Here is an 18840-nt window from a genome sequence, read left to right on the forward strand (position 1 = left end):
ATTTGCCCAGCAGCCTCACTTCCTCCTTGGCTTCTTCTGGGCAGGAAGGTGAATAATTTCTGTGTGTTTCTGTGTAAATAGGGATGATTGTGGGGTCAAAACGTATATACAGGCAAACCCCTTGTCCCTGTGTTTGACCCAAGCTCCACCCTATTGTGCTGTCTTATGCTGCTTCTTTGGCTTGAGGTTTTGTTTTTTGTGGGTATGGGAAATTGAGGTAGAATTGGAATTCACTGCTTTTGTATGTTTTCCTTGTTGCTGTGGATATGCATATGAAAGGTAGGCTTCGGTATATATTTGCATGTGTAAAAATACATGCGGCAGGCATACCTGTGTATACCTATTTGCAGTAACAGCACATTTTAAACAAGAGGTTATTTGCTCACCTCTTTTCGAAACAGAAACATTTAGATACTTTTGTTTTATAGTTATGCATTTAGAATGTTGGTTTTGCTTACAAATGAAGGTGTCTTCATTCCCTCCTGCTCCCCCTGTCCCATTACTATAATAATCAGGAATAACATATGATCCATTGCACCACTCTAGAACTTACTTTTTAGTTATGTGCTGGCTGCTTCTCTCCATGGCAGTGTAATAGCTTAAGTCCTAAGTTTAACTGCAATGAAAACACTCTAAATTACAGTTTCTCTGGACCATATGAAGTAGGTACTGGAATCAGTGTCTTTAATGCCATTCACGGCGGTCTGCAGTGTTTTGTCATATTTGCTGACTGCATGTTCAGTTTGTTGTTTAATGTTGTTAGAAAGCAGGCACTCACACATGCTTTCCAAAACCCCCTATTGCTGCAGTTTCCTACTCCCACAGAGTCAGTGGAAACACATGCATAAATAACATGGAAATGACACCGTGATTTGGGAAATGGGAACTGATTTTCACCACAATTCTGAAAATTACTCACAAAGTGATTTGAATGTGTCCCACAATAAGCAACTGCTATGAGGAAGAAGTGTGGAACACCTTAATTCAGCATAAATATTAATAAAACCAGCAACTTCCCTGTCACATACCCCATCCCCACTCTTATTCCCCTGACCCCCAAAAAAGGAAAAAGGAGAAGCAAAACTCGGAGAAAGGCTGGGCTTAGCCCTTGCAGTAGTTGGGAATTGGCTGAATATGTTCCCAGTGCTGAGGATTTTCAGTGTAAATATGCTTAGATTTATTGTTTTCATTTAGAGTACGTGATTTTGCTTTGTGCACCACCTGAGCATAAACCATGTGCACAGTTTCAAAGAACTGTGAGTTATCTGAAAGTAATAATTCACAGCTTTAACTCAACTTGTGTTATTTTTAATAATTAGCTTTTAGTCTTAATCCTGACTCTCTTTTTTTTTTGTAGTTATTGCTTATATTAAAATATAATAGCCAAGGAACCTCAAGGGGTTGTTTACTCCTTTTGTTTGGCTGGGTAATCTCAGCTGTGAAAAGGCAAGAATCTGTTGATGGGAGATTTTTCCTGTAGTTTAAAAAGAAGTCTGAAAAATTTGGAGTAACTTTTTGTTGAAGACACAAAATCTCAACGTTGTTAAGAGGACGCAATTATTTTGCCACTTCTGCTTCAGTATCTGTGACTGGTGCTTCCTGATGTTGTTGGTTCCAATTTCGTTATCTGCCTGAAGCAAACTTTGAAGGCTCTACCCTAGTCTGTGTTCTTCTATTAAAGGGTATTTTAACAGCTTGTAGCACGATCTCTGGTGAAGAAATTCTCCAGTTTCCAATTTTAAGTTCTTCGAGAAAGGCACTTAGGAGTTTCTAAGTGTGAGTTTGAAAGCCTGCCATGAAATTAAAGAAGTAGGTTTCCTAGTTTGTGGTGCACTTTATGACACTCTGGAAACTCCTAAATCATCTCATCTCCATGGTTTAAAACCATCCTCTCTCCCTCTCCGTCACACAACGCTGCGGAGTGTTCGCACGCTCCTGCGATAGCAGCCGGGTGAGTTCTCAATGGGAGCGCAGGGGAACAAAGTGTTCCACTGTACCTCAATGGGGAAAACTAACACGGGTTTTTCAGCTTCTCACTGCTCACAGTCAAATGTATCCAGAGAAATAGGAAGCAGGAAAATGTATAAGTTCAATAGCTGTGGAAACCTGAGGGCTTTTGTTTTGTTTTCATTGTTGTTTCTTTGTTTTGTAGTTATTGTTATATTGTATTTACATGGAGGGTATTTTCTCTTCCAACACTAGCCACTTGGGCTGCATAGGACTGCAAAACATCTTAATGAAGAAAATGTTTACCTTGCCAATTGCAAAATAAATAAGATTTCTTTTGAGTTTCAGAATGTATGTCATCTTTTGTAATTAATAGATGCTTCTTGAGGTAATCTGCAGGGCTGTGCAGTCCCATCCATATTCATACTTTGTGATACAATAAACAATTCTCTCTACAAACAAACTGTGTTACTCCTACAGTCCTGTATTAGTCTTTTTATAGATTTAGAGCCCTTGTACTTCTAACACTTGTAATTGTGGTTGAATAAATGTCCTACTTTCAAGTAGTAATGGAAAGATGGTCTGTATTTATTCTGGCACTGCAAAACTGACTGACTGCTGGCCAGTTTGTTCTGTTCAGCTCAGGTAACTGTTGATCACAAGAGTTCTATTTAGTATGGTGGTATATTTAAATAGATGACACCCAGTTAAATATTTACAGTTGTATTCTGACTAAGTTAACTTGCAGAGGCGCTGAATAACCATGCCGAAACATCAGGAAAAGATGTGTTCTGCATCAGTTATAGAGAAAGCTTTGAGGCTGATGTGAATGTCTGATTATACATTCCTTCAGATGTTATTGTTAAAAAGCATTCATCAATAATACTATGTTGTTTGTGGCCCCATTTCATTATGCTTTTATAAAGATAAGGTAATCTTCACCCATCTTAGAGAATTTATGGTACTAGAGCAAAACATACCAAACATAAGTACTGGTGTTAGGAAAGATGTTTTCCAGTACCTTGGGTATGCTGCTGGCCTGACCTCATTCCTTTCTCATTTTTTTTTTTACTTCTTCCCCTGCCTCTGAAAATAAAAAGAAGAAATATTGATCAAATGAATGCATTAATTTGAAACTCATATCAGTTCACAGAATCACAGAATCGACTGGGTTGGAAAAGACCTCAGAGATCGTCGAGTCCAACCCTTGGTCCAACTCTAGTCTGTTTACTAGATCATGGCACTAAGTGCCATGTCCAATCTCAGTTTAAAAACCTCCAGGGACGGCGAGTCCACTACCTCCCTGGGCAGGCCATTCCAATGCCTGACCACTCTCTCTGTAAAGAATTTCTTTCTAATATCCAGCCTAAATTTCCCCTGGTAGAGTTTAAGCCCATGCCCCCTTGTCCTATTGCTAACTGCAATAATTGCTAAATTGCTAAATGAAAACAGAGCAGTTTTCAAGATATTGAAAACACAAAGCTGTTTTTATATATTGATATTTATTCTTCTTCTCACAAATGCATTTCTGAGTAAGTAGTGTAAATGTTTATATCTTTAAAGTTTGGATTTTTCACTACATTTGCTTAAAAATTTAAGCATGGAGGTGATAGCAGGACTTGTGTCTTTATGATAGAAGAGAACAGAAATGTCCAGGTAACTTTGTGCACAATTTAGGAAAAAAAGAAAACAAAAATCATATGGCTTGGCCACTGAAGAGCCTAAGCAAATACAAAATTTTGACTTGAAATATTTAGGAGAGGGTTCCACAAAACTGTTTCTGGAGCTGCTTAAATGTAACCAGGTGAAGAGGTTTCCAGTTCCTTTTGCCTCAAATTGCTCATTTTCAGCCTTCTGCCTGATCTTGACTGCACTCTCAGTTGTGTCAGTACAATGCTTTATGAAGCTTTCCTGTAAGCTGAGTAAGAAAGAAAATTATTTGGACTAAAATGCAATCAAACTTTCCTGGGAGTAATGGAAGGAGGGAGGCTTGTTTTCTGTGGGTCCAGATCATTTCACAGGATGTGTTAAATGATTTTAAACACCCGAAAGATATAATTGGTCTTTAAAGATTACTGCAAGTAGTCTTTCTATTTTTAGTAAGTTCCTGAGGTTCTGGTTTAAAAACCTGGTAGTAACAGCAGAAAGAGCCTGCATATAAAAATGCTAGATAGTCATTTTCTTGAGATGAAGCAGGGATATTTTTATGTTTTCTTTAATTCATGGTCTATTTTTCTCTTATATTAGTGTATTTAATATCTTGTTCTACCTCTGTGCCTGCTGGACTCAAGGTTTCTTTCAGACTCCTCTGGACCACAGTGAATAAAGTAGAAACCACTGTAAGAGAAGGGTGGGAACCACCCTACTTTCCCAAGGGTGAAAAAGTTCAAGTAGTTCCTCAAGTGTTACTTAATTAGAAGAATCCTCCAATTAGTTGGTGAAAAATAGGTGTAACAGCTGCTGTCTCAAGTGTACCCACTGGAGCAGGTAGTCAGCCTTCTGAATAGTCTCGTTCATTGACCTTACTACCTGCTGTGGTTTGGACAATTGGCACAGAGTTGTTTTTAAACTTTCATGTTTAAAAACAGGTGCCAAAGCTGGTGGTGGTAGGGGAAATCCAGACTTGTACAGCCAGAACAAATAAAAGTCGTCTGAGTTCACTTTAAAAATAAGGGATTTGTTTGACTTTTATAAGTCTGGCATTTTAAGTATTGCTGATTCCTTTTCATTTATTTAAATGGAAACGTAGGAAAGTTCTGTTGATGAGTGCATATAAACGTTCCATACTCTCTCTCCCTTATGCAAAATAAACTTGAATCTATGGAGCCTAATTGTTCCTGATGATTACTACTAGTTTCACTAAGCTGAGACTGGGTTTTTACAAGCATTTTACTGTCATAAAGGAGAGTCATAATTACCTGCTTGTAATAAAGTCCTAATGAAGTGGCTGCTTTTATTATTACAGAAAATGCATCAGGGCTGCAAAGTTTTATAGGTGACGCTATGTCAATGTCTTCTGCATTTCATAGGAGAAAAATCATATTGATATGAAGAATTTTTAAAGTACTGTAACCGGTAGGCTCTCCCATTCAAACATTTGAGGATTGAAAGATAGCTACATAGAAGTGGTTCATATGTGGAGAAGGTAAATACATTCCAAACTACAGGAACAAAAAATTATCCAGATAGGAGGGAAGCATCAGCACTACTAATCTCATGACAATCAACCTGACCAAACTGCCAGCTTGTTTCCCATGGTTCATACTCTTGACCCTGCTGCTGCTGTGGTAAATGTCAGAAAAATAAAACTGAAAATTCTACTCTTGCTGGAGGTGACATTAGATGATTTCTGCACCCATTGATGGTGAGATGTAAGCAAGGATCTCCACGGAGTGAACAGATAGGAGTCTGATGTATTTCTGATGCATACAGAAATTGCAAGCAGAAATTGCTTGAGGTTTCGAGTGTTTTGCTTTTGGATTTAGGTGTGCAGGTTCCATTGAAGATATCAAACCTTTCTGGACATTGACAGTAAATTGACTGTACCTTTGACTTCATAATTGTCACCACTTTTTTTGATTTTCTGAGATGTCGATATTGCTACAGGTCTGGAGCGGAAGAAGTCTTCTACAAATCTGCAATAACCAGGATAAAAAGTTAGGACCTTGAAATGGGGGCGAGCAAGAGAGTCAGATATGATAGGAAAGGGGATATGGAGGGAATCAGTTATCTGTGTCACATAGTCTGGATTGTGATGTGGAGTCTGAGTTTGATGGTTATCTCATGCAACGTCTTCCTTGAGAAGAACCTATGGGTTTCTTTAGTAACAAAAGAAGAGGAGGGAGGACACTGCTGCTCCTGGTGCTCCACTTTTACTTAGCCATCGTTGACTATTTTCTGATTAAACTTTCATGAAATGGGGAAGAACTGTGAGCAGTTCACCGTACTAGGTGAATGTAAGCCCATGTAATATAGGAATTCAAGAGAAAAAAAAAATGGTGTTTGGGTACAGCTGAGCTGGAAATTAAACCGTCTTACATGTTGGTGCCTTAACCTGGGCTTGAACCCATCCTGTCTGGCTATGTGCAGGCTCTTGGACCTTAGTGCTGAAAAGCTGAAGCAGTTTTACTCTACTTAGCAGCCTGGCTGCAACCTGTGCTGAGCTGCTACAAAACCAGAGGGAAAGGCAGAGTAAATGCATTGTGGTCAGCTGGCACTGTGCTCCAAGCTGTTGTAAGGAAGAGCAATCATCATCAATGAGTAGTTTGTGATTGTCTACTATGTGTTTGCATCTTAGGCATACTTGTGGGTATGTTCATTTTACTATGTATTATACTGTTTTGACTGAGGTTTTTCATTGTAGTTTGAATATAAAACTGCTACAGTTTTATTTCATTTTATACTTGCTATTGAATGGATTTAGTAGGTCTTTACAGGACTTGAAAGTCAACTTCAGAAAAACCTTTGGCAAAGGAAGTCTGTTGTCCAAATTCTCATCACTTCTGTGTTTCCGATTGAGCTTTAAAATGGTAATTTTTTTGAATGTATTTTGGCTGGCTGGGGAATATATCTATATCATTGAAATATAAGGGAATGAGACTTGATAAAGATCTGTAGTGAATATCTACTCCAAGTGTCTTGGACTTGTCTGTGGTTTCACCTCAGACAGAAATTAAGAGGAATGTAACTTAAACAAGTGGCTGTCTGCCCTGGCACATATTCCAGACCGTTCAAATGGTGCAAAGATTTGGCCACCCACAAGCTGTAGATCCTAGTTTGAAAGCTAGTATCACTATTTGTATGCAGAGGAAAAAAATACCATATAATGACTTGGAGGGCTTTTTAACATGTAAAAAGGGAAGATGTATTTGTACCCTGGAAGTTCTGAGACTGTTTGCCATGTTACTCTAAATTATTTTTCAACAAAAGCAAGTGTGGAATCTGGGAAGCTAGGGCTAAAATGAATGCTGTTACTTGCTTGAAGTGTTTCATTCATGCTGGTTTCATGACATCATTATCATGAAGTCTGATAGAGTCTGTTCAACATTGCCTTATTGCCATTGCATGGCTTATCAGTATCTGGTTATCCAATTCTGCATTAGAAACAAGTCAAAATTCTCTTTATATTTGCAGTGTCATTCTGCATGCTAGCGTGTTTGTTTTAAAGGTACTTCACGTTTTTGCTGAGAAATAGACTTCTGTATTAGAAGTAGATGCAGTAGAATAAGGAAGAATACCTGTGTACAGAAGATCCATCTGAAAATTGAGTAGAAGTTAAAGGAGTGAGATTTGCAATCTGGTTTTGGGATTGAAACTTTCATTTACCAGTTTGAAATATTTATGTATAAAGCTGAAAAAAAGGAGAACATTTAAAGATGTTCAGAACCTAAACATAACACTGTTTGTCCATTGAAATGTTAGGTCACCAAGAACATGTTGGGTCATTCAGAGAGAGCTTATTGTTTCAGAAAATAGACCTCCTGTGTAACCTATAGTGGGATGTATTTGCTTACCTACGTATTAGTACATAAAAGTAAAATTAACATTAGTACCATATTTTTCTCCTGGTTGCTTTTTATACCTGTCTAAATCCAGATCTTTTCTGGTATGTCCTGTGTACATAAATTGTTTTGGGTTTCAGAGCTGGATTCTACCTTGGGCTGTGCTGATGACCGCAGGGTGTTTATGTGAACTGGGCTGAGCTTCTGGCAGACTCCTCTCTCCAAGGCCTTCGTGCAGTACTCTGTCCCTGAGACACTCATCCCATTTAGAACAGGTTTTTTTGTTTGTGTACCAATAGTTCGCAGGTACTTTAAGGGAAAATATATTTAGGCTAGTTGTGCAGGGAGTGTCAACACTGCTGGGAAACTGAGTGCTGGAAGGAGCATGAGTGGAATTTCTTTGATATGTGGAATAATCTCTGGACAACATTTAAAAACTACTTTATAATAGCGACGGATGGTTCTAATACCTTTTCCAGTTTCCGTGGATCAAAAACACTAGCTAAAGATAAGACAAACTTTTGCATTTGTAAAGGAACATCTATTTACAAATTTAATGGGGGTAATGGACATGGTTTTGTCGTGTTATTTCTTGATCTGCTTTGAAATATTTAAACTTCTGCTGGGTCATCTTCTAGAATCACAGAGAAAGGCCTCACTGTAAATATTCGTATTCTCTAAGAAAACAGTCTGCAGTTTCTAGAGAAGCTGTCACAGTGATATTATCTATGAATCTGTCGGTTAGGGCTAAATGGGCTCATGGGATCTCAGAATCTTGGTCTTTTGAGAGTGAAAAGTCAAAAAGCAATCGTAGAAGTAAAGGATCAGAGTATTTTGGTTGAAAATTGACTTCTGCAACTTCAAGAGTAGAGAGCAAGTTAACATTTCAATGTTTTTAAACTGTCCTTCTGAAAGATAGCGCAGGCAGCACAACCATCTGCCTGTTCTGATGGAAAACTGACTTGGGCTGTTTGTTCAAAGCCCTGGGAGAAGCCTCTCTCCTGAGTTGTTAGTGCTGCCCTTGGAGTCCCTCATTCCTGGGATACTTGTAGGGCCAGTATGACACCTCAGATGCATCTGCACGTCTTTTTTATGTCTAATAGCTGTGGGCAGTTATTTTGAATACTTACATGCATACAACTGCAAAAAAGTTATTGTTAAGAAGACTACATTTTGTGTTTGGAGTTACATTATAGCCTACAACTAAAACATCTACTGAAATGAAACATTTTTTTGCCCTCAGATATACTGTAGGGCTGTCCAAATCTCAACAAAAAACTTATCGCCAAGGTCTAATAGCATCTAGTTATATTGAAGATGACTGCACAGTGGCCTATGAAGTAAAATATTCCTTTTTTTTGACAGTGGGGTCTATACTGGTTTATACAAATGTGGATCAGGCCTCTGTTTTTTTAAAGGATATGTATGGCCCAAATCTTTATGTAACAAAAATTTAATTTATAAGCAGAGTCCAACAATCTAGTTCTGAGTTTCTGCAGTCAAGCTTATTCCCCATCAAAACTCTCCCAGCTCTCTATACCCCTACACTGCAGCACTTTTGCATTTATGCCACAAGCCTGGAAGGCCCATGAGAAGCATCTCAAGTTTCTGTTCTTGTGCTTGGAGGATAAAGCAGAAGCGGTTATACTCTGCTACTGCCTCTTCCAGAAGAAACACGGTCTGTTGCTTTTGGGGGGTGTTCCAGCAAGCAGCTGAGTGAATGTGAGGTCTCAGGGGCTCTATGTACAGGTAGGCTCTTGGGAGCATTTAGCTGCCAAACTCGTCCTCATTGTGTAAATGCATTCCAAATTTTGTAATTATTGTATTGAATTTCATGGCAGTAGCTGAATGGATATTTTGCATATTACACCAATATGTGACAAATTATAAACCTATGGAAAGAATGAAGGGCTTAAAGCTGCTTTACAAGATGGATGTACAGAGCTAGGGTAGATAGGCTTTTTTCCCCTAATATTTTTATTAAAAAATGGACACACAGTTTTAAACTAATCTTTCTGAAAAAGCAATAGTCTGAGGTGTAAGAAATTGGAGTTGGAATGGTGATAATGTAGCAAAGTTTTAATTGTCTGAAAAGCTAATCCTGAGGAAACCTCCCCCTTCCCACTAAAGATGAAGCAAAATGCTTTATAACATCAGGTAATTGCTGTAATGGTTAAGTTCTCCTCTTATGCTTTTCCAATTGAGGGCAACAGTTTTTTGTTTCAACTAAAACTACTTTCACAGTTTTTACATTTTATTATTGTTACTACTAATGACATTTAATAGTATTATTAAAAGCTGTTTAATCTACTAAAAGTGATGTTGGAAGTGCTGTGTATTGAAACTAAATATTACAAATTAAAAATAAATCTTCAAAAGGAAAAAAAAAACCCACGCACAAGAATACAAGTCTTTCCTATGTGTCCTTTATAATTGTATAATTAAAAGCATGATCACTTTTTATCTCTGCATTCTCTTTTCACTGATATTTGCCTTCCCTTGAGAACCTCTTGCCAAATAGTTCCAAAAAGTAAGAAACCAGTGGTTTGGCAAAGTTTAAATTCTTAAGTATACTAGCTTTAGGCTTGCCATCTCTTCCCACTGGAATTTCTTCTCTTCTTCATCCCAGTCATTCATGAAGTTTGCACCTTTTAGAGATGAGTATTGCAATGTTCCTGGCTCTTTTTGAAGAATAATGTGTTTTACTTTTGAAGTATGTATTTAAAAAAAAAGGCAGCAGAGTAGTTAAAGTTGTTTGGTTTGGTTTGTTTTTAATTCTGTTTTCCCAAGGTCTGGCATTTGTTTTCTTTTGTCTAGTACTGAATGTTTGCTCTGAATTTTAGTTATTGTCCTTCGATATGAGGACTTAGAAGTGCTTTCTTTATTCTCTGTGTATTGGAGCTGGTTGGTCTATTGATCTTGTGTCCTTCTACATATATCAGAATAATCTGTAGAGGACTATAAATATGGTTTGGAATACCAATGCATCTTTTGGGGTGCATTCCTTGGTGAAAGCAAATTGTAAGATAGTTTTGGAAACAGGTTGATCATTACAGCATGTAAATAAGGTGAGAGGATTAGAGTTTTGAAGCTCTGCATACATGCATAAGTGATCACTCTTCGGCTTCATCTCTCAAAGTAACCAGAATATAAAAAATAGCCTTTTTTTTAAAAAAAAATGTTTATTTTAATTTTGTTTCTGTTTGTTTTTCCCTGCCCTTTTATTCCTCCTAGATATTGTGGTTAGGCAGGTACTAAGGATTTTCATGGTTATACAGCCTTGTAGCTTGTCTTAGTGCCCTCATGCCAGGAATCTTGGATGCCAGTGGCATATGATCCCTCCTGTTTCAACAGCAGTAAATTGATAGAATCATAGAATCATTCTGGTAGGAAGAGACCCTCAGGATCATAAAATCCAACCATAACCTACCTCTAGGACTAAACCATGTCCCTAAGAACCTCATCTATATACCTGTTAAACGCATCCAGGTATGGTGACTCAACCACTTCCCTGGGCAGCCTGTTCCAATGCCTGACAACCCTTTTTGTGAAGAATTTTTTCCTAATATCCAATCTGAATCTACCCTGGTGCAACTTGAGGCCGTTTCCTCTTGTCCTATCACTTGCTACTTGGGAGAAGAGACCAACACCCTCCGTGCTACCCTTTAAAGTCTCCTGCCTTGTTAGGCACAACACATTTTGATTTGAGTTTTGTAGGTGCTTGAGTACTCAAAATTGCGTCCGTCTAGTCAGCGAGAGATCTAAGCTCATGCCCCAGACAGCTTCACTCCTAAGTGGCAGAGGCAGTTTTGTGCTCTGAATACCACTTTTATAGAGGCAACTAATTGTGGTTGTCAGATGAGGCTGGAGATAAGATTCCAGATGCATGACTTTCTCCAGGTGGCTGGCTGAGGCATTTTGCCACTCAATATATTGGCAATTATAATTCCATCATGAAGTATCTCACTCTTCTTTGTCCATTGTTTAGTGAGCTTCAATACTGAATGCTCTGTAATGCCTACGTCTCTTTGAGTCTGGCCCTTAGTGCCCGTGAATGGCAGAACCACCCAAAAGGACTCAGTCACAGCAGGATGCCATCCACATTTTAAGGCAAACCTTCCTAAAATGCAGTTGTAAGTACCTTCATTGATGGAGGAGGATGAGATCACACAGATCACCACATTTTTATTATAGTTTGTATTTAGAACAGTGAGGCACTGGAAGATGGGTTTGTTAATTTTATTTTTTTGGACTGATGGGACGTGTTATTTGCTTATAGCTACTGTTTGAGACAAGATATTATGATAGGCAGGTGTTTTGGATTGACCCATTTTTCTCAGTGTTTCTCTTGTTCCCCAGGATGTTTTCCAAATTCCCATGCTATAGATCGGACCAGATTGGAGGCAACTGTTCTATTCTGTTTCTTCTTAAGCTGGATCACCTTTGAAAGACTGAGAGAAACAGAAGATGTTTGCATATCATCTTGCTTGTACTGCAAATATTAATCTTGCTGCAGAGTGTAAGAACTTATTGCAGAAGTGTTCTGTTGTACAAAGTAATTTAAATGGCATCTAACAATTAGGTAAATTTATCTGCCCTCATACCTATGATCCCTGTTGATTGTTCACCTATTGGTTTTAGGAGCATAGGGGGACATATTACAACAGTAGAAGATTCCAATATGGAATAGTAGAATACAATAGAATCATTATAGAACAGCCCAGGTTTGAAGGGACCTCCAAAGATCATCTGGTCCAGCCTTTTGTGGGAAAGGGATCTTGGATGAGATTATCTAGCACCCTGTCCAGTTGCATCTTGGAAACCTCCAGTGATGGGGACTAGTCCTACCATATCCCTGGGGAGGTTGTTCCAGTGTTGGATTGTTCCCACTGTAAAAAATGCCTTGTGTCAAGGTGAATATTCTTGACAGCAACAAAGGTTTTTGTTGATTTGTCTTTCTTTGTGGTTGGTTTTGTTTTTGTTTGTTTTTAGCAGAATAGAACTAATAGGGAAAAATGCATTTTAAGAATACCTCCTCCTTTGCCTTTCCTCTGCTCTACTGTTGATTTTTTTCAAAGCCTGTCAGTTCTTGAATGTTGCTTTCCAAAATTTACAAAAGGCAAAATCCAAACTAAGGGCACAATAAAGGAAACTTATTTTGCTTTCAGGCTATCCTCTTTCACAAAGCATGTCAGAATGTGTATTTACTCCCTTTAGAGGAAAAGGATTTCACCTGAAGACTCTCGGGGCTGGTGGAAGTGGGTGCTATAGAGAAGACAGTTAGCTTTTAACTGGAAATGTCAACACTGCACGCTTTACACTTAAAACACGTAAGCAATAAATTTTAGAAAGGAAAGCCCGTCTCTGCCTTCCAGTGATTCCTTCTATGCATTTCTTTCCATCTTCTGTATCTTCAGCTTTGCTGTCTGCTCCTCCATATATTTGATGCCTCCTCCTACTATTCGCTGTGCTCTCTATGTGCCATTCAGTATGGTATGTGTGAAGGAATTTCTTGCTTCTCCTTATATCAGCTTTTGATGCTGCTGCATTACCAAGAAGAGATTCCTTGGAACCAAGCAGTGTAAGTAGGGTGGGAGTCCTTTCCTGAAAAATGAGGCCCAGGCAGAGAAGGAAATACATTTTTTGAGTTGGTACAATAGAGGCTTTAGATAGCAAGAAACTGCTGCATTATACACTATATTCTTCTTGCAAATTGTCTGACCATATTGAATCACTGATTTTAAATAGTATAATATAGCTAGCACATAGTTGAGGTAATATTTTAGTCTATTTAATCGTGCCTTCAAAAACACTGTATCCAAAACTCAATATTTAACATGAGATTGCTGACGATGCAGGCCTGTCCATTGATTCACTTTAAAATGCATTCCTGAGAAAAAAGCCAGCAATCCTGAATCTTCAGAAGGAATCACCATCTACTTTAGGTGAAAGCTTTGGATTTTCTAATGTTGTTGTACTTTCTGTCATACTGTCATAGAGCAGAATTTTCATTCTGTCTCATCGTAAATAGCCTCTTTCTCATTCAGCAGAACTGAAGGTAATTTGAATTTGAGTGCTAGCCTGGATGTACTGGGTGAAAACGAAATTTTACATTACACTCACTATTTTTGCTTGAACGCACTCAAAAAAAGAAGAACCTACTCCCTGGCTCTTAGCTCTGAGAAGCTGCGGAGTACCTCAGGCTTGTGATGAAATGTCTGTGTTGTCACAACAGCCCAAGAATGCTGCCTGCTCCATCAGGTCTGCTTTGACATTCAGGGCACTTTTATTTTATTGATGTCCATGAACTTCGCAGGATCTTCATTCAGCAGGGAAAAAAAAATATAGATATTTTTATGATATTCTACTTGTTTCAGGTTTCTTCTTGCAGTTGCTCAGTCACTTGTTTTCTTCAATTATATTTAAACTTGGCAAGACTGAAGAGCCTTTTTGCTATCTGAGAAATCACTATCAGGTTTCACCATAATTCTCTGGAGTCGTGATGAGTCTCCAGCTTATTCTTCCTTGAGCAAAACATAGTTTTAAGTATTTTCAGTGGCTAAAGCCAGATGGGGTCATTACAGTAATTCATTCCAACTGTCATAACACAAACCAAATAAGCTTGCCCAGTCACTTCTGTTTCTTCCCAAAGTATATCTGAAAGGACATAACATCCTAGTCTTAATTTAGTTGTGGGTTGCTCTGTTTGCTTCACAGGGAGCTCCTGATTCTCAGGAGGAGAAATCCTGCTTCACCCTGTAGGGGAGCTCCCTGTAGATGATTTGTGATCACATCTTTCAAATGTTTGTCAGGAATTTTTGTTGGTTTTTGTTTTGTTGGTTTTTTTTGCTTTTTTTTACTTTCAAATGTGAATTCTCTGTTAAAGTGCTGTGCAATACTATTTTACTATGCAAGGGAAAATGAACTTCATTAAACAATGCAGGCTTGTTTTGATTTGAGAGAATTTAAACATCTGGAACTATCATAGATGACTACTTCAGACACAATCAGTCTTATATCTCCAAAGGAACATAATTTTTTTCTTAGTTTAGTATTTTCAGAACACTTCCTTCTCTCTCAATTTCAGATTTAAAAATTACTTCAATAGTTCCACGTTCACATCTTTTTCTTTTAATCAGATTTGTATCCTTCTTCTTACTTATTTGAATATGATGCCTATTCTGTATTTTGGATGCAGCATATATGTGTATAGTATCTACATAATATGTGTATATATCTACATATACTTCATGTAATTATACAAATTGGGTAATAGACTTGCACAAATAAACTTCACAAGTATGCATTTTTATAAAAAGACATATTCTGTGTGTATGGAGATGAAAAGTTATCTAGCATCATCTTATTTTCAGTATTTGATTCCAGCACCATTTCAGACCATATATAAATATCATAAATTAAGGATGTGGTTTTACAAAATCTTTATTAGTTTTGGAAGGAGTGATGTAAAAAATGTATCCTGATGAGTTTATGAAATTACACAGAAAGTATATTACCATTTATTTTTAATTTGTGGTTCATTCTTTCTTTATCATAGGAGGAACATTCCTCAAACTATTTTTGATGTTTAATCTTAGGTGCATCAAAATCTTTGGTTTTTTTAAGTATCATCTTTTCTCTTTCCCCAAAGAGTTTTAAAAAAAGTAATCATACTTTGAGAATTATTATTTTGTGCTTTTTAGAGCTCAGTTAATTATTTGTTATGAGTAGCTTCAAAATTATTTCAGGCTCTGTACACTGAAACTCATCTTTGCACATGTTGAGAAGCAGAATGACAGGCAACTATTCACCAGAGCAAACATCTAGACTGGCCCCCTGCATCTCTAAGTAGAGTCTGTTGGATCCTGACTTTGTCCATATTGACTAAAGTCCTGCCCTCGTCAGAGGTTTTCTATTAGAGTAGTCTGCTAAATTAGTCTGAAGTGTGTCTTTTGATCTGAAAAATGAGTTTAAACAGGAAAGGGTTGAAATAAGGCTGTAGTAGCAAATACAAATGAACAAAGGAATGCTCTCAAGCCTGGCAGCCCCAAAGCCTACATGACCTACCAGAAACATTTCACAGTGTTTCTATTGACAGATGCTTCACTGAACTTGCATCTAGCAAGTTCTGCTGAAAGACACCCAAACAACTGCCTTTTTTTTTTGGCCAGAAGAGTGGATATAAAACCCTTTCTGTGACTTGCCAAATGCACACAAATAAATTTGGGACACTGATTTCTATTTGGGACTGTGGTAGCAGGTTGTACTTTTCCTCTGGCTGTCATTAAGCCTTCACAAGCTCTAATTTCACATTTGCACTACTCACATTCACATCTGCAAGTGCTAGTTTCTAGTTGGCCCTATTAGATTTGTTGAGCTTCCCTTTAAATTATCAGGAAATTGCCTCTTCTCTTACAGCTGCAGCTTTATAGGAGGGTGTCCCTCAGTGTGTTTCATGCCTCTGGCCAGCTGCACCAAGCAAATCCTGCTTTTTTTGATATTTGGACCTCTGGGTTCATTGGGCACATCTGTGCAGCTGGCACCAAACCATTGTACTCCTGCAGAAGTGGGCTGGCTGTGAAACAGGCTTCAGGTAGAAGCTACATGATCATCCTGGAGTGGTGCAGTGGCTGAGCACTTGATGGATGGATGGATGTGTTAGCAAGGGAACACGTATGCTAATGCAGCCAAACTGCTACCAGGCTGCCATTGCTTCACATGCAGCCAGCCCAGGGTGTGAGCAGAGTCTGGTTGCACCTGCCTGGGCAGATGTCTCTGCTGCATCCAACAGATTGTGTAGAACTGCCAGTTCTGGTCACCTAAAAATAAATTATCAAATTACGGCATAAAGAAATAGTACTGTTACAGAATATGAATAGAGTGGAAAAAGACTGCTGCTGGAAAGGGGAAAGAACATTTTCTTTTAGACCAAGCTATTTCCATCAAAATGCCAGAGCATACAAAACTGGGAATTGGCAGGAGCCTCCTCCATGCAGCAGTTCTCTATTAGATGCTTAGTGGAAAGCAGCTTTGGAGCTGGATAAGTGGGGAGGCTGGAAATCCTATTGTATGTACTTATGATTTTGAACCAAAGAACTTATTCGTTCTGAACTGCAAAATGTGGTAGCTGGTATGTGGCAAATGGCAAGGTTCTAACAAATATGCATAACCGATTAAGGAGCATGCTATGGAGCGTTGGATCCAGGGAGGACAGGTTTGGTGTCTGTGACACTGCTTTCCTAGAACTTCACTAGGCGATTGAGCAATTTTTAAAAAAGTGAAAGAGAAATACTTCCACACCCATTGGAAAAGCAGAGATTTTCCTTTCAGCAGAGAACATCTGTTGTTAAACCTATATAAAATACCTTTTTACTGAGAAATCTGTGTTACTGCAGTTTTTACAAATATTAGAGATTGAAAAGAGGACAAGAGTCTTTATGAATTAAAGATCTACTTCTATAGAGAAAATAAATTCTTCCTTTCTATCAAATGAGATTTTACCGTAACCTCCATGACTCACATAGATTCACACACACAAAAGGCACAAAACCCCACAACCTCATCCCCAAGAAGAACTCTAGAGCTGTTGTCTTTCCTCATTTTAAATAGATGTAGTTTGTGTTAGTATTCTGGAAATGTGGGTATATCAAAAGCCCCGTTTTACACACCACACAATGTGAACAGCTAAATATTTGTGTAAGTGACAGTAGGTAGCATTAGTCTTTGTCTCCTAAAAAGGCTCGTCTAGATAATAGTATAAGAGCCACCTTCTTTAGAGCAAAAGTTGACTCATGCTTTTAGTTACTGATTCAGCTGAACAAGTTCTGCTTACAGCACATGAACAGCCCCATATAGGCGCACAAACTGTTCACATGATTAAGAGAACAATTATCTTTTTGGTTAGTGTGATGGTGCTTTTTTTCCTGCCATAAAGAAGGTCAAGAGTCACAGAAAATGGTTTAATTTATCTTTTAAAAATATGTTTGGTGCTTTACTGCTAGAAGCAATATTTTGGGGCTGATTTATGGCTGGAGGAGCCTCCAAACATGGGTTAGGAGAAGAATTATCTATTATTATATCAGGCAACATTATTATAAAAGGCAAATTTTGGGACTTTAAAGAATTAAAAAAAAAAAAAATCTGTGCTAATCAATCCTCAAGGCTTTTTTTTTTTAACTTTTTTGTAGTTGTTGCAGTTGGATAAATAGGTATAAATACTTCAAAAACTGCAGAGGAACAGCATACGCTATAAACGTAGCTTGTTTGAGACCAACTACAACTTTGGTATTTGTGATGTTGGGTACAACCAGGTGTTTTATACTAGTCTGCCTTAATTCAGTGGAGTTTGGATTTGCCCAAAATACATATTGATTAAAGGAAAAGGTAAGTGTTCAAATGGTTTAGTGCTGCTACAACTTAATACCCAGTTCAATCACTGGGCTAAAGATTTTTTTCTGAAAAATAATTTCCAGTTAATCTATGCATAATTTTCATCCTGTGATGGATTAGTTAGAGTTCCAAAATAGCCTAAGGGAAATGTCGAATGTTGATTTACAACGTTACTAATACAATGTTAGAAACAAGATTTTATGCCTTGAAAGAGCAACGGAAGCAGTTACATGCAAGATGTGAGTGGTTTTATGTGAATGGAGATAAAAGTGACATGTTTGATGAAGTGAGTTGTTAGAAAATGTCATTATATTCCTCAGTAACTAAATTCTCTCTGTCTCAATATTGGTTTAAAATCTGGGTTTCTTTTTTAAAAGCACTTTTAATTCAAATACTCTTTTGTTGGGAAAACATTGTAATATGTTTTTCCCTGGAACCTTTTTTCTTCTAAATATTTTTGTGAAAGGCTGTGAAGTTTGTGGCTCAGTTTCATATGGTCTTCATTTTCTCTTGCTAAAAGCAAATTAAACTTTATATGTATGTACGTGTGTGTGTATGTATTTATAGTGAGAAAGGAGGAGAACCTTCAACCTGGAAAAGGTGACAAAAGACTAACAAATATTTTCCCATCACTAATTTAGTTATTCCAACTTAGTTATAGATGGTCAGCTAGTAAATTTCTCATTCTAAACTGGCCTTTGCTCATGAAACACATGTTTACTTTGGCTGCAGGAGCTCTAAGCAGGCGTGGTATGAGAGCCAGACAGTGCCCAGTGAGTTGAAAGGTCTATTAAAAAGTTAGAAAGTGGGCAAGGAGGAACAGTGCTATGTATTTATTTGGACTCAACAGTGTTAAAACATGGAACTGCTTTCTGTGGCAGTAGAGGAAGCATATTTTTTCCTGGTTGAAAATGTAAGATAACATTGGCAGGTGACTATTGATTATTTGTAGGTTTACAAGAAATCATTAGCTTCTACTATAGCTAGAACTATTTGAATGTAT

At 37.8% G+C, this 18840-nt stretch overlaps 2 protein-coding genes across 2 annotated transcripts in view; one reads left to right on the plus strand and one right to left on the minus strand.

Moving 5' to 3' along the window:
• Positions 1–18840, plus strand: part of NT5DC1 (5'-nucleotidase domain containing 1) — a 140195-nt gene that overhangs the window by 26996 nt on the left and 94359 nt on the right. The gene's annotated exons all lie outside the window — the stretch shown is intronic.
• The window catches only part of COL10A1 (collagen type X alpha 1 chain), a 38416-nt gene that overhangs the window by 10617 nt on the left and 8959 nt on the right, over positions 1–18840 (minus strand). Inside the window, exon 2 of the mRNA XM_065056715.1 lies at positions 5494–5582. Coding sequence (XP_064912787.1) covers positions 5494–5505 — 12 coding nt within the window. The 5' untranslated portion in view covers positions 5506–5582. The remainder of the gene's footprint in view (positions 1–5493; positions 5583–18840) is intronic.

The sequence above is a fragment of the Columba livia genome, chromosome 3 (genome assembly GCF_036013475.1).
Source record: "Columba livia isolate bColLiv1 breed racing homer chromosome 3, bColLiv1.pat.W.v2, whole genome shotgun sequence".
NCBI lineage: Eukaryota > Metazoa > Chordata > Aves > Columbiformes > Columbidae > Columba > Columba livia.